At 35.4% G+C, this 25,869-nt stretch overlaps 1 protein-coding gene across 10 annotated transcripts in view; it reads left to right on the top strand.

Moving 5' to 3' along the window:
• The window catches only part of VEZT (vezatin, adherens junctions transmembrane protein), a 108,150-nt gene that overhangs the window by 54,674 nt on the left and 27,607 nt on the right, over positions 1–25,869 (top strand). For 6 of the 10 annotated variants that reach the window (XM_061206489.1, XM_061206487.1, XM_061206486.1 and 3 more), the window contains 5 exons: positions 4,159–4,490; positions 6,803–6,996; positions 11,159–11,259; positions 12,902–13,109; positions 16,729–17,758. In XM_061206489.1, coding sequence (XP_061062472.1) covers positions 4,159–4,490; positions 6,803–6,996; positions 11,159–11,259; positions 12,902–13,109; positions 16,729–17,243 — 1,350 coding nt within the window. In that variant the 3' untranslated portion in view covers positions 17,244–17,758. Of the gene's footprint in view, positions 1–4,158; positions 4,491–6,802; positions 6,997–11,158; positions 11,260–12,901; positions 13,110–15,584; positions 15,944–16,728; positions 17,759–25,869 lie in introns of those variants that run through there. The other 4 variants (XM_061206493.1, XM_061206491.1, XM_061206490.1 and 1 more) reach the window with 3 other exon arrangements.

Below are 25,869 nucleotides of genomic sequence, written 5' to 3'. Positions count from 1 at the left end.
ATTTGCCTTGATTTATTTTTAACCTCATTCTAACCCATCTTAATAAATGGCATCATACAACTTATTAAGCTAGAAACCTGGGCACTATCCTCCTTATCCCTCTTTTTACCCTTCACGTATAAGCTATGAGTAGATTTTTGTGTTGGTTCCACCTTCAAAATACATTTTAAACTCATTCACTTTTTTTCATGTCATTTCCCACCATTCTAGTCCCAGCTGCCATCATTCTTACTGAGGCTGCTACAATAGTTTTCTTACTGGTTTCCTTAGTTCCCTAAAGTTTGTTTCAGAATGCAGTTTGACATTTAAAGTGCCTTAAAAATGATATATGCTTTAAATCAGTAATTCCACTTCTGCAAATCTTTCTTAAGGAAATGATTTCAAATATATTAAAGCTTTATATACCTGGTTGCTTATTAGCTTTGCTTATGATAGTGAAAAATGGAACACAGCCTAAATGTGCAGCAGTAGAGGAATACATGAATTGTAATTGCATGAATTACACTAAGTCCAACATGGTGAACCATTGTATACCAGCTACAACTTGCTTATGAAGATTTTGTAAAAACTTGGAGAAACCAGTGAAACAATCAGGATACATAAATATATATTTAGTAACTCTGTGTTTAGAAAAAGACCATGAGAAAATACTAATATACCAATAGCTACTCTTTAGTGTGGTTGCACTATAGGTAATTCCATTTACTTCCCAATTCAATACCATGACCATGCTTTACTCTATGATGGAAATAAAGTTATTTTCAAAGAACAATTTGGGAGATTCTTAATGATGAAAAAGCAGGGACTTTGGAATTGAGCAGACATGGGTTTATGTTTTAGCCCTGACACTGACTATAGTCATTTGACCTTGAGTGAGTTGTTCTTTGAACTTACCTAATGTGTAAAAAGGGGTTACCATACCTGCCCTACAAGGTGTTAGATTAAATGAGAAAACATACAAAACACCTACAACAGGGCTTGTTGTATAATGGTTAACCCAAAATGGTAATAGCTGTTACTCTTTAAGAAGGATTTGGAGAAAGAATTATGGTCATATTTCTTAATTTCCCTTTTAACTTATTTTTTTGTTTACTCATCAAGATGTCTCAGTGATTTCCCTATTTCTTTATGCTTTTTAAAAAGCTTGTTAAATCCTGGATTATATTTTGGCCCAAGTACAGGCAGCAAAAAGAAACAGTGGGCCTCCTGGAGTCAGACTTTCTAGGTTTGACTCTCACCTGACTGCTAGTATGGTCTTGAGCAAGTCATTGTTTCTGCGTTCATAAAATGAGATAACCATAATGCTGATCACTAAAGGATTAAATATTTGCCAGTCCAATACCTGGGAGAGAGTAAGTGATTAATAAACGTTAGCTGATTTTTTAAATTGCATCTGACATGACCTACTCTAAACTGTGGGACTTGTTCACTTGTTATCTCTCTACTCCACCACCAATGGTACTGGTTGTAGCTGGATCCTTTTTGCTCACCCATATTATTTTACAAGTCAGACAAACTTTAGTATTTTAATTCTGCTTTATTTTGACATATAACTAATCTATAACTAAACTTGATGATTGTGTTGCATTGTTACCAGGAATATCGGACTCCAAAAGAAGCCTATCTTGAGATTTACAGAGTTTATAAACTGCTGAAAATACCTGTAATGTTCAAAAACTGTGTAGTGCCACCTTGTACAGTTGGCATTATATCCAGATAAAGAATTTTAAAATGGATTTTGTAAGTTAAATTTTAAAATTCTTTCTCAAAAGAGCAACACTAACTAAAGCTTTTTTAAAAATGTAGTGAAAGATGGTTTACAAATAAATCGGGGCCTCTTGTTTTCCTTTGTAATCTTCATTGTGTTCTCTAAAGAAAATACGTTTTGGGGTTGTTTTTTTTTTAATTGTTCACATATCTTCCCTCAGGAGAACTTAGGAATTGCATCCTGAGGAGAGACATGTGAAATATCTAGTACAGAGTCCTTATCCCTCTTTTTTTCTTAGTTTAAAACTTTAACTAGTTTTTTTATAAAATTATTATTATTATAAAGAGTGTATTTCCTGCTTTAAAAAACAAATCTGCATTTTGTGAAAATACTTTTTTTTTTTTTTTTTTTTTTTTTGCCATACTGCGCGGCTTGCAGGATCTTAGTTCCCCGACCAGGGATCGAACCCGGGCCATGGCAGTGAAAGCACCGAGTCCTAACCACTGGGCTGTCAGGGAATTCCCTGAAAATGCTTTAAATCAAAATTTCCTAATTGCCCATGAACTATGGTTATCCCCTCATCCAGAGCGGCTTCCCTTATTCAAAGAACAAACAAAAAAATGTGTATTTCTGAGTTTTGGTTTAATTGTATAATGTGGCAGTGATTAGATAATAAATTTGTCTTTTTTAAAATGGCAGTAAGCTATGCCAACTTGATTTTTTAATTGCTGTGGTCTGAAACTCTGGAATCATCCTTGTTAACATCTTTACTCATAAACAGTCTGTCAAGAGATTCTGTCAGTTGTCTCACCGCTGCTTACCTCTTACCACGAACCACTATGGTACGAGCTACCATGTTAACTCCCACCTGGATTATTGCAGTAACCTCCTAACTGTCTTCACTTGTGCTCACCTCCCTATGATCTCTCAACACAGAATGATCTTGTTAAAGCTTAACTCAGATAATATTACTCTTCTGCTTAGAATCCTTCAGTGGTTCCCCATTTCTCTTAGAGTAAAAACCAGAGTTACTTCAGTAACTTCATCACTTACCATGCTCCCCCTTGCTTACTATGTCCCAGCCGCATGGACCTAGCTGTTCCTCAGATGTGCCAAGTATACTCCTACTACAGGACTTTGCACTTGAACCTCCTACTCCCTGGAACTCTTTCCTCATGGTGGCTCAGTTCCTTCAGATGAATTTAGAGACCCTCCTAGCCACCCCTCCTTCCCTTTGCTTCTCTCTCCCTCTTCTTCCCCTCACATATACACACACAAACACACATTTGCTGTTCCCCTTCTCTGCTGTATTTTCCCCATACCCATCAGACAAGAAACTTATTTTACTTGTTAATATCTATTACTCCCCCTACTTGAATATAAGCTTCATCAGGGCAAGGATATTTTTCACTTTTGTTCTCTGCTATATTATCAGCACCTAGAGTACTGCCTGGCACATCATAGGTGCTCAAGAAATATTTGGTGAATGAAAAAATAAAGGATAAAGAAAATCATTTTAGTAACAAAATTTAATGGTTACATAAGAAGACTTGTGAGATACCTTGTATTTATATTTAAGAATCCCTAGATAGTGTATCTTCAGTGATTTAGAATTTTGGCCTTGCTCATTAAAAAAAAAAATGAGTTAAAAGTAAAATAGGTTTACATTAAATTATCTTAATTCATTATTTGCATAATTTTAAAATTCATTTAATAAAACAGTTTAAATAATGTCCATTTTCATGGTTATAAAAAATTAGAATCTAAATTATCCAGAGTGGTAAATTATCCTCTTTTTATTGTCTGCTAACTCCTGTTCATACTAGATTGTATTTGTTTGTTTGATATTGTCCTCTTGAATAGTACTATCTGGAGGAATCCTTTGCCACCAGACTCAGGGTGTGTCTTACGAGAATGAGTGTTGTAGTTTCTCATGCTAGACATTCCTGAGTATGATCACTCTGGGACTGATTTTTATGTTTTTTCTTAGCTATTTCCTAGGCCAAAATAATGGTATAGTTTGAAGCCCAAACTCTGGCTCCATCAATGAGTTGTTTCTTTGGACTTACGTAGGTCCGTCATTCCTGCTGTCTCCTTTTCTCCTTTGTGTACATTTTTTAAATAATTCATCAAAGAACATTCATTTCTAATTAGCTGTGTCTCATTCCATCAGCATTTCTCTTTTAGGACAGAACTGTACTAAATTATATACTGGTATTAGCTGCTATATTATGATCAGAAGTTCCTATGTGCCATGACTATATAATTTGACGTTAACATTCTTGGCTACTCTTAGAGTTAGTTCAAACTCAGCTATATTCATTACTTAGAATAAAGTGAAAAGTTTAAACCAGAAGTTAAGATAAACAAATCTGTAGTTTGTTTTGAATGTTGACCAATATTTTTTATTGATCTAGTCCTTTTTTCTTTTTTTTTTTTTTTTTTTTTAGGTTTTGTTCCAACTCTGGGTGGCACAGAGTTCAGAGTTCTTCAGGCGGTTAGCCCTGTTACTTTCTACGGCTAATTCACCTCCTGGGCCCTTACTTACTCCAGCACTTTTGCCTCATCATATTTTATCTGATGTGACTCAAGGTCTACCTCATGCTCATTCTGCCTGTTTGGAAGAGCTTAAGCGCAGCTATGAGTTCTATCGGTACTTTGAAACTCAGCACCAGTCAGTACCCCAGCGTTTATCCAAAACTCAGCAGAAGTCAAGAGAACTGAATCATGTTCACACAGCAGTACGCAGCTTGCAGCTCCATCTGAAAGCATTACTGAATGAGTAAGTTTAGAAGCCATATAAGGAAATGTCCCCATGATTAGCAAGCTTCAGTCTTGTGCCATTGTGGTTGTTGGCTTATGTCCTAGCTAAAAAGCAGCAGCAAAATTGAGACATGCAGCCTAAACGATGGTTTAAAGGTACAAATGTGATTTGTAAGTACTGTAATTTGGGGGAGCCATTTAATAGTTTTTACTTTACCTGATGTCAACAGAAAACCTAGAAAGATAGGACAAAAGCAGAGAAGTATTATTACATACAGTCGATGAGAAAAATATTGCTGTTTTTCTGAATAAATCAGAGCAGGTTTGGACATTTTTCTATAGCATAGAACAAGTTTTTTGGCCCCAGTTGAATAATAAAAATGTAGAATCCATAGTTAATATTTGTTGATCTTCTACTTTGATACTCCACCTTGGTGAAATGTAGGGTCTAGTCATTTCAGTGAAATTTTTCTGTAACAGATACTCATAGTATAGGACTGGATCAAATGAATGATTGGGTTCATGTTGTATTGTAGTCAGGGGAAGGTCATAGGAATTTAATGAGTTGAGAAGATTGTAGTTGATGTACTTGACCCTGGATACCAGGCAAGAAGTAGAAGGGGGAGGGCAGCAATTGATTTTCTAAGATAAGAAAATGGGCCAAAAGGACTTGAAGTCTCAGTAAAATCAAAAAGCTGATTTACTGGAGTGAAGAAGGAGGTGATGTACAAGGATAGGAAATTAAGGTCAGAAAGACATTTTAAGAAGAGAAGTTTTTACCCATCAGTTCAAGGTCTGAGATAGGTATATAAGTTTGATGTAAAGATTACAGCATAGGGAAAAACTAAGAAACTGTGAGGCAGGGATGTTCCAGTGGTCTGTTGCTGCCGTTCTAAGAAAACCCTGTCTCCCACAGGAAATATGGGAGATAAGGCAATCTCCACTTGAGTGGGTGGCAAAAGTTGGATCATCATGAGAGGAAAAAAAGATTTCAGTGGAAAGGCTGTGTTAGGCAAAGCCAGGGTCTATAAAGAATTAATGTTTGGCAATAGAATCAGAAATATACAGGGCGTAAGGGAATGCATTAGCGTGAGGGAAGGTGGCTCGAGAAGGAGGAGTGCTACACTGGATGGACATGAAAATGATAAAGAAGGGCTTTGTACCTTGGTCAGGGATTATGAATGATGCATGGTAAGTATGTTTCCTATTTAAAAATGAAATATTCTATGTATGCTACTACATGTCACCTTTCAAAATACTTTCACTAGAGAGCAAACCAGTCACAAACCATCATATCTGATTTGCTCTTTAGCACTGCCACACACAACTTTTAAAAGTGTTATCTAAAAAATTTTGTGTTTCATCCCTCCCTCTCGCTTGTCCCCTTTGCTATTCCCACTCTCACTTGCCTACCCTAGGACATTAACCCTTTAACTGTTCTCCTGGCCTCTAGAGTGCAAGATTAATGTTTCTGAGGCATATATATGCTTTCTTACTTATCTGAAAATTTTCACTGGTTTTGGACTATAACAGCTTAGACTAAAGTCTGTATAAAACATTCTACAGAAAGGGTTTGCCATAACCTGACTACAGGCTGCTTTCTGTCTTTATTTCTCACTTCTTTCCTTCAGTCCCGCCAAACTGTATAAATGCCTTTCCCCATGTACCATCTACAATGACTTTCCTCGTCTTCTGTACATGCTCTGATTTTATCCATCCTTCAGTGCTGCCTCAGAAGTACCTCTTCCTTAGCTGTTCCCTGTCTGTACCCATAGCTGGTAGTAACTTCCCCCTCTTCTGAATTCTTATAAGCCTGTCTTTATCTCTCAGTCATTTTGTGCTTGGATTTAGCCCAGCTTCACAGCTTACCAGCTCTATGACCTGGGCAAGTTTCTTCAACTCTCTAGACCTAATTTGGAATGGAAATAAAATGTTAATTTTAATTTTTTATGATATTGTATTGTATATGTATAATTCCCCTGATTTGGTATAAGTTTCTTATAAGTAGGAAATGGGTTTAATTTATCCTTTCAGTTTGTAAAATGCCTGGTATGTATGCAAGAAATACTTGTTGAATAAATGTATGAATACTCTTCATAAGCTTTTTTTAAAATTGTGGTAAAATGCACATAACATAAAATTTACCGTTTAACCATTTTTAAGCGTACAGTTAAGTGGCATTAAGTACATATATATTGTTGTGCAACCATCACCACCTTCCATGTCCAGAGCTTTTTTCATCTTATAAACTTATTTCTTAAATCAACCTTGTGAATTATACGTTTCAGTTCGTAGTTTAGAAATCTGTTGCTGTTTTTCTTTATTACTCAGGGTAATAATTTTTGAAGATGAACTTGAAAAGCTTGTTTGTACTAGAGAAACACAAGAACTAGTGTCAGAAGCTTATCAAATCCTAGAACAGAAATTAAAGTTGATTCAACCCCATGTTCAAGCGAGCAACAGTTGCTGGGAAGAGGCCATTTCTCAAGTGGACAAGTTGCTACGAAGAAATACAGATAAAAAAGGTACCTATGAGAGAGTTCTTTTGCGTACCCTTATCAGATATGCTTATTCTTCTCTGGTAAGATTTTATTAGGTGTACTTCTTATCTATTTGATGAAACTGACTTGACAAAATTACCTAGTTTACTAAAAAAAAAAGTTAAATTTATATGTACAAATTGACACTGAACATAAAGCCTTGGCTCTTATTTTTGTAAATAAAAAATGAATATGCTTTGAAAGTTCCCTGAATCATATACCTCCTTTTTAAAAAATTTAATTAAACAAATAGATTTTAATAGTGTTATTCCATTATTAGGACTTCCAGAAACTCTTTTCCAGTTAGGGTAATAATGAGTTTGGTAGTCAGGGGCCGGAAATTGAGTTTACTTTTAAGATAAAATACTTCAGTCATTTAAAAATAGTATACAAATGCTATGTTGGCTGGTACTGCATATTTGTTATTATTATTGGATCTAAAATGTATTAAGTGCTGTCTGTTGGTGGGAATGTAAATTGATACAGCCACTATGGAGAACAGTAGGGAGGTTCCTGAAAAAGCTAAAAATAGAACTACCATACAACCCAGCAATCCCACCACTGGGCATATACCCTGAGAAAACCATAATTTAAAAAGAGTCATGTACCACAGTGTTCATTGCAGCACTATTTACAATAGCCAGGACATGGAAACAACCTAAGTGTCCATTGACAGATGAATGGATAAAGAAGATGTGGCACATACATACAATGAAATATTCCTCAGCCATGAAAAGAAACGAAATTGAGTTATTTGTAGTGAGGTGGATGGACCTAGAGTCTGTCATACAGAGTGAAGTAAGTCAAAAAGAGAAAAACAAATACCGTATGCTAACACATATATGTGGAATCTAAAAAAAAAAAAGGTTCTGATGAACCTAGGGGCAGGACAGGAATAAAGACACAGACGTAGAGAATGGACTTGAGGACACGAGGAGGGGGCAGGGTAAGCTGGGACGAGGTGAGAGAGTAACATTGACATATATACACTTCCAAATGTAAAAGAGATAGCTAGTGGGAAGCAGCTGCATAGCACAGGGAGATCAGCTCGGTGCTTTGCGACCACCTACAGGGGTGGAAAAGGAGGGTGGGAGGGAGACGCAAGAGGGAGGGGATATGGGGATATACGTATGCATATAGGTGATTCACTTTGTTATACATCAGAGACTAACACACCATTGTAAAGCAATTATACTCCAATAAAGATGTTAAAAAAAAAAGAAAATGTATAAAAATGTGCCGTTATTTAATAGGAGCATCAGAGTGCCTTGTACTGCTAGGTAAAAAGGCAGTCTTGAAACTTTCGGCAAAACTGCTTTCCTTTGGACCCAGATTTTATACTTGTTTTTACTAATTTCACTAATTCCATTGTAAATGGCTGACATATTAATCTTTAAACTTATGCTACAAGTCAATACCATGTTTATCCCTTGGAACCTTATTATGAGGTTAATCAGATTTATGTATAGAAATTGTATTGCTGCCAAAGGTGAGTAATGCTTTATCATCCTGTTAGTCATTGTTTTGTTTACAGCTAGATCTGTAATACTTTGTTTAATGTCTTAAACAAACTGAGAAAGTCCGTAGATAGTAAAAGTATTAACTTTTCTCAAAGGAAATGTTAACAAGCTAATTACCGATATACTACCAATAGATTTCCTTTATATCTCAAATGTAAATGGTGAATAATTCTTTCTCCAAAGGATAAATATGCCAAGAATTTTTAATATGTGCAAATATTTATACATATTAAACTTTTTGATATGACTCTAGAGCTTTTAAGTATATTTTCCATAAATAGAAACACTCAGAAGACCACTGGGTGTTAAAAGATGCATCTCATTCACCCCTCCCTTAGCATACTCTGAGATGTTGAATCTTAGTCAGTCAAACATGATTGTTAAAATTGTCTCCAAATCATTGGGCAGATGCTAAGCCATTTCATGATATCCTCTGTATATGTGGCTTTTGCTCATAGGTGATAATGACATGAAGTAAGATACAAGTATTCACAAACTTTTCTCACTAAAATGCCCATAGTAGCCTTGGCTACACAACTTGAAATAAAACTGTTCGTTTGAATTTTTTTAAGAAGCAGGTGCTTTTAGTTAGCCATATCTTATTTTTTTTAGTTATTTCAAAATTATAGGAATATCACGAGAATAATAATTCTAAGTACTGTTCATCCAGATTCCCCAGTTGCTGACATTCTACCACATTTGCTTTATCTCTCTGTGTATCTGTCTATAAATTCTTTTGGTGGTATTATTCTGAACCATTTGAGAGTAAGATACAGACATGAAACCCCATTACCCCTAAATACTTCTGTTCACATTTTTGAAAAACAGACATTCTTTTACATACCCATAGTATGCCATCAAAATCAGGAAATAGCCCAAGGCTCCTTCAGCTGATGAATAGGTAAGCCATTATATCCACCCATACGATGGAATACTACTCAGAAATAAAAAAGAAGTGAACTACTGTTACATTAATAAGATGGAAGATTCACTATGCTAATCAGAAGAGGCCAGACTCAAATCACTACATACTGTATGATTCCATTTATATGACATGCTGAAAATGTTAAAATTTAATAGGAACAGGAAACATATCAATGGTTACTAGGAGTTGGATATGGAGGGAGGAATAGGGTATAAAGAGGCAGCATAAGTAAATGTTTTGACATGATAGAACTATTCTGTATCATGATTGTGGTGGTAGAGGTGATTACATGACTCTAATTTGTCTAAACTCATAAAATTGTATATACAAAAATGAATTTTATGAGCGAATAAAATAAATTAGCTTAAAATTTTTTCACCCACTAGTTTTAGCATCCATTGATAGTTCTTGCTTGAATTGGATATTACTGTGATGGTTGCCAAATGGTAATTTTCTACTTCCATTTTCCATTTACACTTACTAGTTGACACTCTATTATAAGGTTAAGCATCCCCCCCCTTTCCACTTATTTACTTATTTATATCAATGTGGATATATGGATTCTTATTTTATTCAGTAGATCGTAGTTTGTTACTTTTATATTGTATTGTTGCCCAGGTTGTCCAAAGTTTGACCAGAGGGAGCCCATTCAAGGTGATTCGTGTCACCATCATTCTTTGAGCACTTCTTTACTTTGTCTCATACTTTCCCTGCCTCCAGCCATAACATCAGCCTTGTCTCCAAGAAGCCCTCATTCCTTTTAATGGAAAATAACATTTAGAAACCAAGATCTATGCTCAGAGCCACTGGGATGTTACTTCTTTTACCACTTCTCAGTGTACAGAGCTGTGAAATACATCTGCGTATATACATGTATACACTCCATCTCTATTTCTGTATCTGTCTATCCATATATGTTGTAAACCATGAGTTCATACCAATACCTCCAATTCAATTCTAATACCACATAGTTTATTCTGGCCTTCCCCCCTCTATATTTGTTCCTCCCTTTTGTGATTATGAGAAGCTTGGCTGTCATTAGTTTCAATATATTTACTTATTTACTCAATCCTTTGTATGTAACCAATCACCTGCTGCTGTGGGCTAAGTCACATTTCTGCTGATTCACACCTATTGAAGGTTCTTCCCACCCCAGCCTAGCTTGCTTTGACCACACCAGCCCATGACAGCCGAGAGTCCCCCCAACTCTGTTCCCAACCATGTATCTATCATTACTCTTGAAAGGTAAAAACCTAGAGGCTTAACCCCTGCTTCTTGAAAGTAGAGAGATAATGATAAAAGATAGAGAGCTGGACATGAGGCTAAGTAACCCCGAGATTAGATGCCAAACACCAATTTTAAATAATTAAAGTTAAGCTCACCTGGGTGATCTTTTCAATCTATTTACTTGTGAAACTCATTTCCAATCCTAACTTCTCCTGAGAATAAAAATAGTATAAGCGAAGTGCAAGATCAAAGTTTGTTTTTTGTAGGGAACAGTGGGTCTGTCTTGAGCCTGTTTCTGTGCCATGAACAAAGTTGATTGTTCAGTGCGTATTTAGAGTACCTACTGTGTGCCAGATACTATGGTAAGGTGAAAAAGGGAGAGAAAAAACAGGTTTTTCTTCTCCAAGAGTTTAACTTAAATTGTAAATCTATAGATATTACTCTTGTTTCACTCATTTCTGTGTTTCTTTTTAAGGCAAACCTGAAATGGCATGTGAAAACCCACACTGTACTGTGGTACCTTTGATGCAGCCTCCTCTACACATTGCAGACAAGGATCCAATCCCTGAGGAGCAGGTAAGGGTGAAAATTGCTTTTTTTTCCCCTAAAGAGTTTCACGTACATAACTTACCTACCTTTCTCTGTAAGTGACATGGATAAGTTCATGTAAGTTGTTGAATTTATATTTCTAATGAACTTCAAAATCACAATACGATGTATTGAATTTATATCATATCATTAGTTCTTAGTGCCTTGAATTTGGATCCATTGAATCTACCCACACATTTTCCTGTTTATATCTAATTGTCCATTTTTTAAATACTCAAAAGTGATGAAATGCATTAAAAATTAGTGCATTAGCAAAGGTACCTTCTGGGATGCTGGAAATGTTTTTATCTTGATCAGAGTGGTGGTTTACCCGTACCTGTGCCTATGTAAAAATCCTATACATTTAAGATTTGTGCATTTGGCTGCATGTATGTATGTTATACCCTTTATAAAACACTTTTTAAAATGATTGTGTTGGATGTTGACAACAGATTGCTCATTCTGAAGAAGGCTTCTTTTCCTTAGGTCATACTGTCTATTCAGTATTCTTAATTGCAAAGGGAGACCAACCCTACTTAGTTTAACCTACAAGAAATTTGTTTAAAAACACTACATAGCTGACAGAATATTTCAGAGGTCCAGATAATCAGGCTTGAAGCAGGCTGGGGTAAACAGCCAAAATCACTCAAAAGAACTGTTCCAGTGGCAACATCACTGCTAAGTCACTGGGTGCAGATGTTGCCACTTGCTCCATCAATGTTGAATAATGGAAACTATCTTCAGAACCTCTACCTCTGGAAACTTGATCTGCCACCATCCTTGCCGGAATGGATTCCTCAAAATGCCTACTTCTTTCTTTTTTTTTTAACATCTTTATTGGAGTATAATTGCTTTACAATGATGTGTTAGTTTCTGCTTTACAACAAAGTGAATCAGCTATACATATACATATATCCCCATATCTCCTCCCTCTTGCATCTCCCTCCCACCCTCCCTATCCCACCCCTCTAGGTGGTCACAAAGCACCAAGCTGATCTCCTTGTGCTATGCGGCTGCTTCCCACTAGCTATCTATTTTACATTTGGTAGTATGCCTATTTCTTTTATAACAAACTTCTGAATCAGATCTGATCCAGGTACACCCAATTAGAGGATCTCAACTCATTTTCCTTAACCATAACTGCAAGGGAAGCTGAGTAAGCCAGGATCCTACCCTCTCCCTTCGAGATAAGGAGAACCATAAGATGAGGTGTTCCCCAATCCTAGCAATAGTGTTCAAACTTCCTGGGAAGTCAGAAAGAACCACAAATGTCTACCAAAGAAGACTAACATACCTGACCACCTCCCCAGACCACCAGCCCTGCTAATTTTGATTGGTTTTGACAAAGCTAAAGCTGTAATCTTGAATAGATCTGTAGAATGGTATCAGAGTAGAAAAATAACAATCGAAGTTGTTAAACTTCTTATCCACAACCCTTTTTCGTATCAGGTAAGTTTTTTTAAGATTTCAATTTATCTATGTTTGCTTTGTTCGCCCAACTGTGCTTTAATGACCTGTGCCAGGAGTCCTCATTTTTTTTAATCTTGGAGATCAATAGGTGCAGGTAAGTGAATGCTACTAGAAAATTGTCCTCTTGAAGTACAGTGCTTTTTCTTTTCTTCATTTTCAGGAGTTAGAAGCTTATGTAGATGATATTGATATGGACAGTGATTTCAGAAAGGATGATTTTTATTACTTGTCTCAAGAAGACAGAGAGAGACAGGAGCGTGAGCATGAAGAATCCAAGAGGGTACTCCAAGAACTAAAAGCTGTGCTGGGATTTAAAGCATCAGAGGCAGAAAGGCAGAAGTGGAAGCAACTTCTATTTAGTGATCATGGTAAGCACTGACTTCAGAGTAAAACGTTATTTCAATGTAAGGGATTCTTTTTTCTTGAACTATAAATCTTATTTTAGGTATAGAATTCTTATGGTTTTAATTTTAGGGATCCACCAGTAAGTATAGTACTTTTTCTTCTAGACACAAAATTAATTTGATCAATAAAAGAGTGGGTATATAATCAGATTGGGAATTCAAAATTACACTTTTTCATTGGTTATTTGATTTTTTTTACTAAATTTGTTTTGAAATGGGTAGTGAGTTGTGAATAAATTGATGTGTTTTCAAATTTAGTGAATTTGAGATTCTAAACTCTGTCCTATGTTGATTTTATAATTACTTTAATAAAACACAAAATTAATAACTATGTTCACTATTAAAATAAATGAGTTAACCTAGGGCCTTAACTGTATCATTAGGTTACTTAATTGATCTGAGCACTTTAGTAGATGGGAAGCAGAGATGCTTCTGTGCACGCTGTCTCCATACTTGGATTCGGACAAAGTTGGATGACTGGTAATACCTAAGATTACCCTTAAACTTCTTTATGTTAACCACCCTTCTTTTCTTTAGTCGAACTTCATGGCAGGCAGGAGAGGGAAAGAGGGGAAGCTTAGTACTTGACAATATCAAACTAGCTAATTCGTAATTCAGGAATTAATTCCTATGGATTTCTAAGAAGGTAGAGTGGGACTTCCCTTCCATTTTAGAGTATGTGGAGCCTCAGAATCAACTGCCTTCTCTTCCTTTTCTCTTTTTCACTAGAAGTGTATAGATTACCTATACTCTGGAAGGTTCCTTGTCGTTCTCTTTTCTTCTCTTAGGAGCCGTACCATCCTCCCTTGGCCAGATGTACACTTCTTGATTTTTTTTTTTTAATTTATTTATTTTTGGCTGTGTTGGATCTTTGTTGCCACGTGCAGGCTTTCTCTAGTCGCGGTGAGCGGGGGCTACTCTTCGTTGCGGTGTGCGGACTTCTCATTGCAGTGGCTTCTGTTGTTGCAGAGCACGGGCTCTAGGTGCACGGGCTTCAGTAGTTGTGGCTCGCAGGCTCTAGAGCACAGGCTCAGTAGTTGTGGCACACAGGCTTAGCTGCTCCGTGGCATGTGGGATCTTCCCAGACCAGGGCTCGAACCCATGTCCCCTGCATTGGCAGGTGGATTCTTAGCCACTGCGCCACCAGGGAAACCCCCAGTTCTTGATTTTATCCTTCTTTCTTCCCATTGGCCCCCTTTGTAGCCCAGGTCCTCATAAGATTATGGTCGTATATTGTGATAGCCTCTTAGTTGACTTGCATTTTCAATACCTTTTTCTTCTAAGCTATTCTTAGAAGATAGCTTCTAAGTTTTTAGGATAGCTTATATCTATCCTTGAAAGCTACTTAGATTTTTCTCAAACAGCACACTGATTATAGCTCTCTATCTTAAAAACCTATGGTGGTTCCCCCTTTCTAATTGTATTGAATCTAAACTCCTTTTCCTGGTTTCAAGCCTCTCCATCATGCGTTCATCATATCCAATTATGTTCCCCACTATTTCTAATATAGATATCTTCCTCTGCTTATATCTATCTAATTAGACGATGGTTGCTGTTTTTATTAATGAAAAACATTTATGGTGATCCCTTTACCAGGAATGCTGTCCTCTCCACCAGTCTCTCCTCCATGAGTCCCCTCTTACTGCTCCAGTCCTACCACCTCTCCCACCACTACAGACCCTCACACCTGGGGGCACTCTAGTGAAATGAAAGGACATCTTGAGCAGCAAAGCATGTAGTAGATGAAGAACTTCCCAGAAGCAGCAGTAAAAACAGAGTTCCTGAAACTTGCTTGTCCATATATTTATGGCCTACATAAATCAGAGATGAAGAGTATTATATTTTAGACACTGTTGTTTCCTATGCGTTCAATTTTTTTTTGTTTCTGTAATTAAATTGGTCTTAAATAGGGGCTTTATTATCCCCCACAGTATTCATTTAGTAAATTACTCACTCAACAAGTAGATATTAAGATACTGTTTACTGCTGTATCCCTAGCACATAGATCGAGAGACAAAAATCCCCATACTCCTGGAGGTTTATATTCTAGCACAGAGTTAACACACTAGTCAGTTGATGCATTATACAGATTACCTGCCCCCATTTAATTAACAATAATCAGGAATATCAATCTACTTCTAATATATGTTGCATTCTTTAAGAATTAGCAGATTTATAGACTAACACTGTACATGAAATCTGAAAATAACATTGTATGTGAACTTATATCCTTTTTTATTGTTTAGTATTTTCTTCATGTGGCTTTAAAATTATCTTCTTGACAGTATGGGTAAAGATATAATGATGAGAGAAATGTATCTCTTTTTCAGGTATGTGTTTTCCATAGTTTACATTTGAAAAGGCAATAATGCTAATTTAGTTTGTGAAAATAAATAAAAAGCTGAAACCTTAAAATGCTTTTCCCATGAAAAATTTCAGTACATCTTCCAGAGTTGTTTTCGTCTCTGCCTACAGGGGTAAAGTCCGAATGGAATTAGAGAGGGAAATTCTACACTGGAACCTGCTGTGGCCATTTTTTTCTGTTGTTGCTGCTTCTCTAGTGGAGTTACTGCAGCTTAGGGATCTGTTTCTTGGAAATGGACACGTTTTACAAAATTATTTTTTAAATAAACGCCAGATCTTCAAGACGTGCTTTTTTTTTCTTCCGTCATGCTTCATAACATATTGTATTGTACTAACCCCTCATAATGGGAGGAGAGACTGCCTAGCAAGCAACCCACTGCCTACTAACATCAAGAGGGGCTAAATAAAACTTCATTTTCCTTGAAAGGACAACTTCTGCCGTATGGATATAATATTTATGTATTACGCTTTGTACAGTAGTTGATCTGGAATGCAGGTTTTATTTAATTTTATATTTTTCTGTGGCATTACAAAATGTGTACAAGTTTTGGCTTTATTTTCATCAGGGTCTTGTTAGGTGGTTGGCAAGTGAGTTGAATTGTATGTTGCATTTTTTTCCCATGCTGTTTTAACTTGTAAATATATATGTGTTGATGATAGGATGATTACCTGGATTACTGTTAGGTGTTTTATCTGACATACTACTAGTGAAAACCATGCTGCTTATTCTTTAGTACAGTGGTTCTCAAACTTTAGTGTGCATCAGAATCCAGTGGAGGGCTTGTAAAACATAGTCAGTCCTCACTCAGTTTCCAGTTCAGTAGGTGTGGGATGGAGCTGAAGAATTTGAATTTCTACCAAATTCCTAGGTGATGCTGACTGATGCTCTTGGTTCAAGGGCCACACCTTGAGAACCACTGCTTTAATATTTTGAATAAGAGATATGTGAGGTGTTGTAAAATATTCATCAAAACCCCATCTCATTTCATATCTTAGGCATTTTATCTCATAAATTTCTCTGGTTTTATAAATTTACATTGATTTACTGGCAAGTTTTATTTAGCTTTTATTTATTTATTGTTCGTTATAAGAAAAAACTACTGGGAGTTTAAATTAAAGTTTAAATCATTGCTGGGTTTTTAGTTATTTTCTTTCTTTCTTTCTTTCTTTCTTCCTTTCTTTCTTTCTTTCTTTCTTTCTTTGTTTTTTTCCTTTGAAGCTGTGTTGAAATCCTTGTGTCCTGTAGACCCAGTGGAACCCATAAGTAATTCAGAACCATCAGTGGATTCACATATGGGGAAAGTTTGTAAAAATGATACTGAAGAGGAAAATAATAAACCCTCTACAACCGACAATGAAATAAGTAATAGGACTGAGTATTTATGTGAATACCCTCTAGATGGTAAAAATAAAGACAATTCTGCAAATGAAGTCTTCCTCCAAGGAGCTGAAGAAAGAGTGTATTACCAATGTGAGAGCGAAGATGAGTCCCAGCAGTCTGATGCAGGTGGCCTGGCCCCTGCCCACCCAACCCACGGGGCCTCATCGCAGCCCTCCATCAAGCAGAGGCTGGCACAGCTACAGCTGTCACCGGATTTTACCTTCACTGCTGGCCTCGCTGCAGAAGTGGCTGCTAGATCTCTCTCCTTTACTACCATGCAGGAACAGACTTTTGGTGATGAGGAGGAAGAACAAATAATGCAAGAAAATGAAAATGAGGTAGAAGAAAAGTAAGAACCAAGATTTACATTAAGGATTTTCAATTGTTCTTTTTTGTGAAAGTGTTTTAACTTCAAGACTAGATATTCCACTGGAAAGGGAAAATGAGTGTAAGTTTACTATATTTAAAGCTAAGATGTGAATTTACAGGAAGAACCCTGGTTTGAACAACTGATCTGAAAATAGTAGTTTACCTGTAAATGGCAGATCTTTTAGGAAAATAAGAGAAAGGTAAGGGCTCTTTTGAATAAACTGCTATTTTATTTTCAGCATAACTGATTGATCTTGGAAATTCTTTAAGTATCTTTAATAACAAATGAATTTATCATTTCTTGCCAGAATTTACTGCCATAAAATGACTGGGGTAATTCTGTTGCAAGAACATTAACATTTAGTATGGCTCCTTTTTACTGTATTCTTGCAGTTAATGACTGCAGCTATCATGTCAGTAACAAGTTGTTTGTATTTTATTTTTGTTTATACCAGTCTTAAAACAAAGATACACGTTCTGAATAAAAAGAAAATTGAATTCATGCAATTGATGTGTACTGGGGTTTGGAACTAAAATGTAGTTTCAAAATTACTTGGGTTATAACATGTGTCTTATGATTCCTTGTTCGTATGTGTATTCAGTGGTTAATTTTAAGATTTCTAAATGATCTTTTAAAAAAACACATTGTACCTTTTTAAGAATTACCCTTTCAGTTTTGTGTGTTTATCTTTTTCTGTTCTTGTTGCAACGAAAAGAGATGATATCAAAGTGGGATCCCTATAGTCTGAGGCCTCATCCTCAACTTTGCAAAAAAGTTCCTTTTATCAGTTTGCCTAGAGATAATGGGTGCCATTAACACAAGCAGGTCACCATGCTGCTGATTTCTAGCCTGAAGCTGTACCCTCTCCACCTTAATAAGATTCTGGAAACATCCTGTCGGCTTCCTGGAAAGCATCCTTGTCTCCTTAATACTTTATTTACAAACTACCTCTTAAAAGGGGTTGCTTTCCAAATCATCCAGTCTCATCTGTTTTGTGTTGTGATTACATTTTCAAAGAGTAATATTTCCAGGAGTATATTGTTTTTTAACACCTATAGCTCCTATGCAGTGACATAGCTTATAGACGTTATTTGAGGAAAATGTAGGAAAAACTCAATTTATGCTGCTGTCCTAGAAAGGAAGTTGTGAATCTAGTATGCCTTTGGAGTTAAAAAACGCTTTTGAATTCCTGTAACTTAGCACTTCAAGTGAGTAAATTTTCGTATACCAAAGGGGACTTTTTTTCAATAATCTAAGGAAATTTATTTTTTATCCCGAGGAAAAACTTGCTTATGCTTTATATGAATAGTAGCGATCCTTTGTACTATAAGTGATTCTGCCTGTTGCTAAATATTATAGGACTTAACCCATAATTAAGCTCTTAGGAGCAATATCTTAGGGTGGGCCTAGTTTACCACTTAGATAGTTAGCTAAATTTCAAGAAAAAAATCTTGTGTTGTAACTGACTATTATATTCTTACATAACAATGCTTAAAGTTTACTTTCATTTTAAATTGCTTAGTTTGCCAGACTCCTTTTTTCCTTGAATTTAGAAGAATTATGGAAAAACTTGGTAATCTTTCTCTTAATCTGTAACCTTATATAAGAAGAATTAGAGTTTAATAATTTTTAATTCTTTTATTATATATGATTTTTATTATACCAGCTTGGGGAAAATATCTTCATAATATTATATCAGTTTTATTTAATGCTTTCTAAGGTGATACTTTTTAATATTGAAAGACTAATTTTAATCAGGAATTCCTAACCTTCCAGTCTGATCTGTTTTATTCACTAGTTGTTACTTAGTTCCATGAAAATTCTACTTACTGAAACCATGAAATAAGGATCTTGGAATTTTAACTGAATGTTCTTTTTATGTAGTTTTCAAAATTTGTCAACTTTTAGAATATTTCCAAGATAAAATATTATCTTCCCTGTGAAAATTCCTAATTTTCTCTTATGATAGTCTAAAAGTCGGTGTTTTTCTGTTTTTTTTATGGGGCCACCTGCATTAGAATAAATCGTAGGTCTTATTTTTTTAATACAGATCTGGGGCCATACTCCCAATTATTCTTAGTTGGTCATTTTGAAATGAGACCTAGCTGATGTTTATACCCGGTAAAATCTAAGAACTTCTGTCTAGGACTTTATTCTTCTTGCTGTGAATACCTTAGGAAATAAAACAAATAAGTCCATGTAATATAACTAGATATTCTTGTTACTTTTCAAATAATATTTCACTTTTTCTTATCAGGCTTGTGACTAGTTTTAATAGCTGCCACCCTACGTCCAAAAGAAGCCCTCTGGGGAAAATATTTTGTGGTGAAAATTTGTAATTGTGCTTTCCAAATTTAACAGTGGTATTTTGACAGAATAATTCTTGTAAGGAGTAATATCCTAACAGCTTTTAATGTGAACGTTTCCATCGTTTATTTTAAACCTAGTACTTAAGGTACGAATATATGAAAAGAGGCATTTAGGTCGCTCTTGAAGACAAGATTTTTGCCCTTTGCTTACCGTTAGGAAAGTCATGGCAGTAAATGATCTGGTGACAGTTATCATATCTTAAATCCGCCCCCCCTTTTTTTTCCCCCAGCTTTCAGTAAAAGTCTACATATCTGGCCTGTGTAGGGCCAGATTCTTGCTGGTCTTTGATTTGCAGTCTGCTGCTTATTTTCACAAGTTGTCTGTTTTATCTGACTTCATAAGTTAAGACCTCATTAAAATTGATTGTACTTAACAGCTTGTGAATATATTTCATTAGGAACTGATGCATTGACTCAAGTTTGATTTCTGAAGTTGAAGACAAGCAAGTCAGGAGAAACACATTTAAGGCAAATTACTAAGGAAATTTAAGAATATGGGTTTAAGGGTTTAATACAGAAGGATAGATCTGAGTTTAAGTTCCAGACCATCATTTAAAAGCTTTGAGTGCAGCTGATGTAATAATATCATGGGGAGTTTTTCCAGCAAAACCCAAATTCTCTGAATTGCTAAATGATGTTTGCGACTTCTGACTTCTCAGCAATAGTTAAAAAGGAAATAAAACTTTTGAGGCTGGAAGACAAGATCTGGTTATATTAGTAACTACTTAGTAAATATGTTAGTAAAATAGGTTAAAAAATTTAAAACTCAATTTTCTTGAAAAATAAATAGTAATATTCTGATTCACATAATAAAAACAGTAAAGCTTTTAATGTTAAAGTATAGAAAGAATCAAATTCTGATACGTTTCACAAAATTATAAGTCAACGGAGTGTTCATCAAAAGTAAACCCTAGAGGTCATTTCACTCTGGTGACTGACTTTTACTTACACATCATCAGTTATATAAAATATTTTGATAAATTATTAGAAATCATGTGGGAAGAAAAGTTCAACGGGTTTGGTTTAATCATAGTATATTGTTTCTGTATCCCAACAAAACAAGAACTAAATACCATAATGCTGTGGTATAACTCATTATTTGAACTAAAGTGGATATGCCATGAATGATAACCAGAGAAAACATAGAGATTGATTTATTCTTCCAATTCTATTTATAAGACATATATATGCAAATCACACTTAAAATTACAAAATGAAGCTACAAATATTTTAGAAGAGAAAATATGGGGGGAAAATATCCTAAGTACAGTAACAATTCATTTATGTCATCATTGACAGGAGACTAACTTGCATAAGTTAATTTTTCAGTTAACTGAAGCAAATCAATTTAATCATTAATTTTTTTAAACAGTTTTATAAGAAATATTCTAAAATATACTTTATACTTGTCCATGTTTTCTTTGTTATCTTTAAGAACATTACTTCCTATCATGGGGTGATAAACAGAAATTCACTTAGGGGCTACTGAGATATATAATGCCCCTTTACTACATGACCTTGTATTGCTATGCTTTTTGAGTTATGTCTGTTTTTCACGGTTTCTCTATCTTCCCTTTAATCAACTGTCACTTTTTGCTGCTGTTTTGTGTGCCTGCCTTCCGCACTAGGCCGTAATTTGCTGCTTCTAATCTGCTGTGGACTGAGAAACCAGATTGCCAAGCTTGCTAGAATTGTGTCTAAAATAAGAGTAAGTAGACTGAACAAAGCTTAAGGGGCTTTTCTGTCAGTAAAGTGCATGGACTTTGTGGTACCTGTTTGGCTGCTTAGCATACTTTTGTTTGCCTCTTAGTTCTTTACTAAGAATTTGCTAAAAATACCTGTTTGTATATGTGATTGCCATACATTTAAAGTATTAATTCAGTTTTTATATGGTGATGTTTCTAGGACTTTCCATTAATGAATTCAGCTATAAAAGAAAATTTGACTATCATCTTTGTATAAATCATTGTGTATATTTTAGGGAAATGTTAAATATTCTGTTCTTGTTAAATGTCCTAGTATAGCATGCAGAGTTTAAACTTAGAGCACTATAAATGGACTTCAACTGTGTTCACCAAGATTTATATTCTAGAACTAATTGGCTTGAGACTAAACATGCCTGGCTAATTTAGTAAGAACTGCCTAACTGAATATTTGGGGAATGAGTCATTCTAGATATCCCAGTTTTCTATGGAGCTTAAACCTCTTTAAGCATTTAAAAATTTTGAAATAATTTCTGAAGGATCTTAGTTCCCTGATCAGGGATCAAACCCGTACCCCCTGCAGTGGAAGCGCAGAGTCTTAACCACTGGACCGCCAGGGAAGGCCCTGATGGAAGTGTTTTTAAAACTTACTATGTATTGCTGTCTTCTCAAACAATATATGAAATAAATTAGATGTCAAAATGATCGTTACTAACAATAGTTTTACTGTAATAGACTAATTAGGCATTAAGAGCTATATGCCCCTTTACTAAATAACTCCATTCTGCTGTGCCTTTTTTGTTTTCTTTGTTTTCTAATAGTTCTGATTCCTCTAATTCATATTAGTGCTCACTGCAGTGTGCCTGTAGCAATAGACTTTCTCCACCTTCATAATGCTTCTTCTAGTCTGCTTCAGTTTTGGAAACCAGGTGACTAAGACAGCTAGCAGAATGTATAAATACAAAGTAAGAGTAAACTGACTCAGTGAAGACCTGAAAAACTGGATTATACTTAAGTATGTGGATTTTGTGACATCTATTACTACCTATTTCATTGCTATCTTTAAAATAAGTGTACTAGATTAGATTCCTGTTCTCAAAATAGGAGAGCTGTTAGTGTACAAAAGGAACCATTTTGTTTCCATACTTTACCTTCTATATATTTCACTCATCTAATTTTTCGGCTCCAATTAAAACCAGTCCACTCAAGTTAGCATTTCCTATAGTACTTTCTATTTGAGTTGGATGCCACATGCTGCTAAGAATTTCTTTGGCTGGGTTGTTTTTGTTATGTTGGTTTTGTTTTTAGAGACCTGTATCTTCATTTCCAAAACATGAAGTAGGTTGAGCCCTGGAAAATAAGGAAACTTTTCATTATTGATACCATAGAGAACTGAGAAGTAATAAGGTTTTTAGACTGTAGACAATTATACACAAAGAATTTATTCTTTGATTATGCAGGTTTTTAAGAAAATATCTTTATTTTCATTCAATTAAATGTGTATTAAAAGCTGGCCAAACGTTACAGTGTTAGATCTAATGATATTGACAGATACTTGAATGACTAAATTCCCACTGTCATTCTATATTTTGCATGTTTAAATGATAATTTAATATGTTAATTAATCAAGCATGATGATTTTTCTCGTGAAAAATAAACATTAAATTTGCATGTCATAATGATTGCAAGCAAAATTCAAATGTCTAGAAAGGGATATTTGTCTGGGATTAGCATTGAACAACTTGGTTTTACCGATAGGCTGATTGTGTTTTAGTAACCATATGTTGATTCATCCTTCCATCTAATTACAGGGTAATTAGAGAATCAATCTACTTATTTTATGGCCATGCCTCAAAGTCAGCTTTCAGTTATTCATGCTACTAGAAGGGAATTATGATATAGTATTCATCAAAAAATAGATGATCCAAACCTGTTTCTTGAGTTGAGGCTGCTATTACAAAATAGCTATGAGGCCAAACTTGGTTTGGTGGTACAGGAGAAAAATTCTCTTTGAGTATAGTTGTGAGAGGAAAGTGATTCTACTTAGTGTAATTGCTATAAACCAAAAAGAGGGATGAATTGATTCCAGAATTCACACATATAAATTTTAACGTGAATAAGGAGTTGATTTTATGAATATCCTAAAATGTGTGATAAATTAAAATACATATGATAGTGTTTTAAATGCTGTAAATTTTAATATATTTTAACCTGTTAGCAATTAAATTAGTTTGCTTCATCCCTATTTACTGAATTTCATTTGGCATATATCAAACATGTTACTGCAGTAGGACAGTATTTAAGTTGTGTATGCTTCAGAGTACACTTTTAAAAAGTGAGTATATTCTATGAGATATTGTTGTACAAATATATTTTTCCTCATATTTTAAGAGTTTCTCAAACTAAGGGATAATTTTACTATTTTGGACTTGACATTTTTCACTTTGTAGCATTTCTTAAAGGTTGGCTACCTACAAATTATTTTATCATTGAACATATTTTTAAAAACTAAAACATGTCTTTTACAAGTTTATTCTTTTATAATATTTCCTGAGAAATTACATATACTTTTTCCCCTCCCAAGTCAGTCTGCATTAGCTCCATTTCTAAAAGTATTTTCTGCACTTTTATTTCACCAACCTGTACCTTCTGTTCATACCATGACTTAAATAATGCTCACTCAGGCACAGTACTAGCATCTGGCAATGTACAGAAAAAGCTCCAGATATGTTACTCCCATCCCTTAAAGACTGGCTTATGGTTCTGGTACAGCCCTGGAGGTCCATATGAGTGAAAAGCGCAGAAGTCTGCCTGAGCTGAAAGCACTCCCAAGGAGTTTGGTTTTGTTTGGGTTTGTTCTAGGTATGGTCCCAGGGATCCCAGATCAAACCAGGCCCCTGGGCCTATCCTAGAACCAACCTAAACTCGCGCATCATTCCTGGAACGTCAAGAGTATGAAGACGGAAGATAACCTGAGGCTGACGAGACATCCTGCGTTCACTTTTTTTTGTATGTGTGCCTACATGTTAGCAAGAATTAGTTGGTTAATCCTTCTAAAATAAAGGGATGACAGTGGACAAGATAAAGTCTTACCAGACTTTGACATTATAGTAATTTATCACAATGGGAATGTGGTATGTAATATGGTTATTATTAATTGCCAGTGAGAAGAATTGTTCTTAATTATCAGGTCTCTATTTTTAGGTTAAACAACTTAGCCACCAAAACAAATTCTCCCCCAAATTAATGATTTCTGTTTTCGTTTTTCTCAAAGACTTTCTACTCAACAATATTATTATCATTCTCATTTAACTAATTTTTCATAGTTTCTAAAAGGTATTAGTGTTTGCTTTCTGGCTGCATTGATAAGTGATTTAAACTCTTGTTTCTGGAATCTAATGCCTTTTTCTTTTTCTTTTCTTTTTTTTAAATTTATTTATTTATTTATTTATGGCTGTGTTGGGTCTTCGTTTCTGTGCGAGGGCTTTCTCTAGTTGCGGCGAGCGGGGGCCACTCTTCATCGCGGTGCGCGGGCCTCTCACTATCGCGGCCTCTCTTGTTGCGGAGCACAGGCTCCAGATGTGCAGGCTCAGTAATTGTGGCTCACGGGCCCAGTTGCTCCGCGGCATGTGGGATCTTCCCAGACCAGGGCTCGAACCCCTGTCCCCTGCATTGGCAGGCAGACTCTCAACCACTGCACCACCAGGGAAGCCCCTGCCTTTTTCTTTTAATCTGTTACTGAATCTACCACATTGCCTTCAGCTTGCTTTTTGAGGTTCAGATCTGGGAAGAACCTTAGCATCATTTGTAGACACACTGTCCCTCGTTAGACTCGTCGTAGGCTACATTTTAGAATCTGCTGTGGTTGATGAAAATCTAGCATGATAGAGTGGAAATGGTTGATACCTCACATTTTACAAAAGTATTTTGTAAGGTTTTTAGCAGGTTTCTTTTTTTTTCGTTCCCTGCTGCTCTGGATTTTAAAAATATTCTGACCTAGTTGATTAATCAAATAGTCTCACATCATAACTGTGACATCGCTATAGTCACATAACATGTTTTGTTTAATTTGGAGGACAAGATTTCTGAAAAGACATTGAAAAGACCCCCAAATCCAAAGGTTATTTATTATACACAATGAAAATGTATACTTTTGGTAATACTGGCATTTCAGTAGGTTTAGACCATGTTAGAAATAATTGCAGACTAATCAGGGACTCTACACATGACAGGAGCTGAAACTGTGCTGTTCCTCCAAGGCTTGTCACACCAGAAAAATTGGGTCAATGAGGAATCCTTTAAAATAGGACTGTGAGCCTGTTGAAGCTCATTCTGAAGAACTCAACCCTGGGATTAGTTCTGTACTACATGTATTATGTAGATGCTTCATCCCACAGATTATATTATTTTTGCCTTTTAAATCTTATTATGTTTAAGCTTCTCTCTCAGTGTTTTTCTTTTTGCACAATGTTTTCCTGTTCGCATAAATCACAACACTGTACATGTTACTATGTATATATATACATATATTTTAATA

Source organism: Eubalaena glacialis, chromosome 11, assembly GCF_028564815.1.
Source record: "Eubalaena glacialis isolate mEubGla1 chromosome 11, mEubGla1.1.hap2.+ XY, whole genome shotgun sequence".
In the NCBI taxonomy this organism is placed as follows: domain Eukaryota; kingdom Metazoa; phylum Chordata; class Mammalia; order Artiodactyla; family Balaenidae; genus Eubalaena; species Eubalaena glacialis.
Note: the sequence above shows the minus strand (reverse complement) of the source record. Positions and strands in the feature narration are given on the sequence as shown.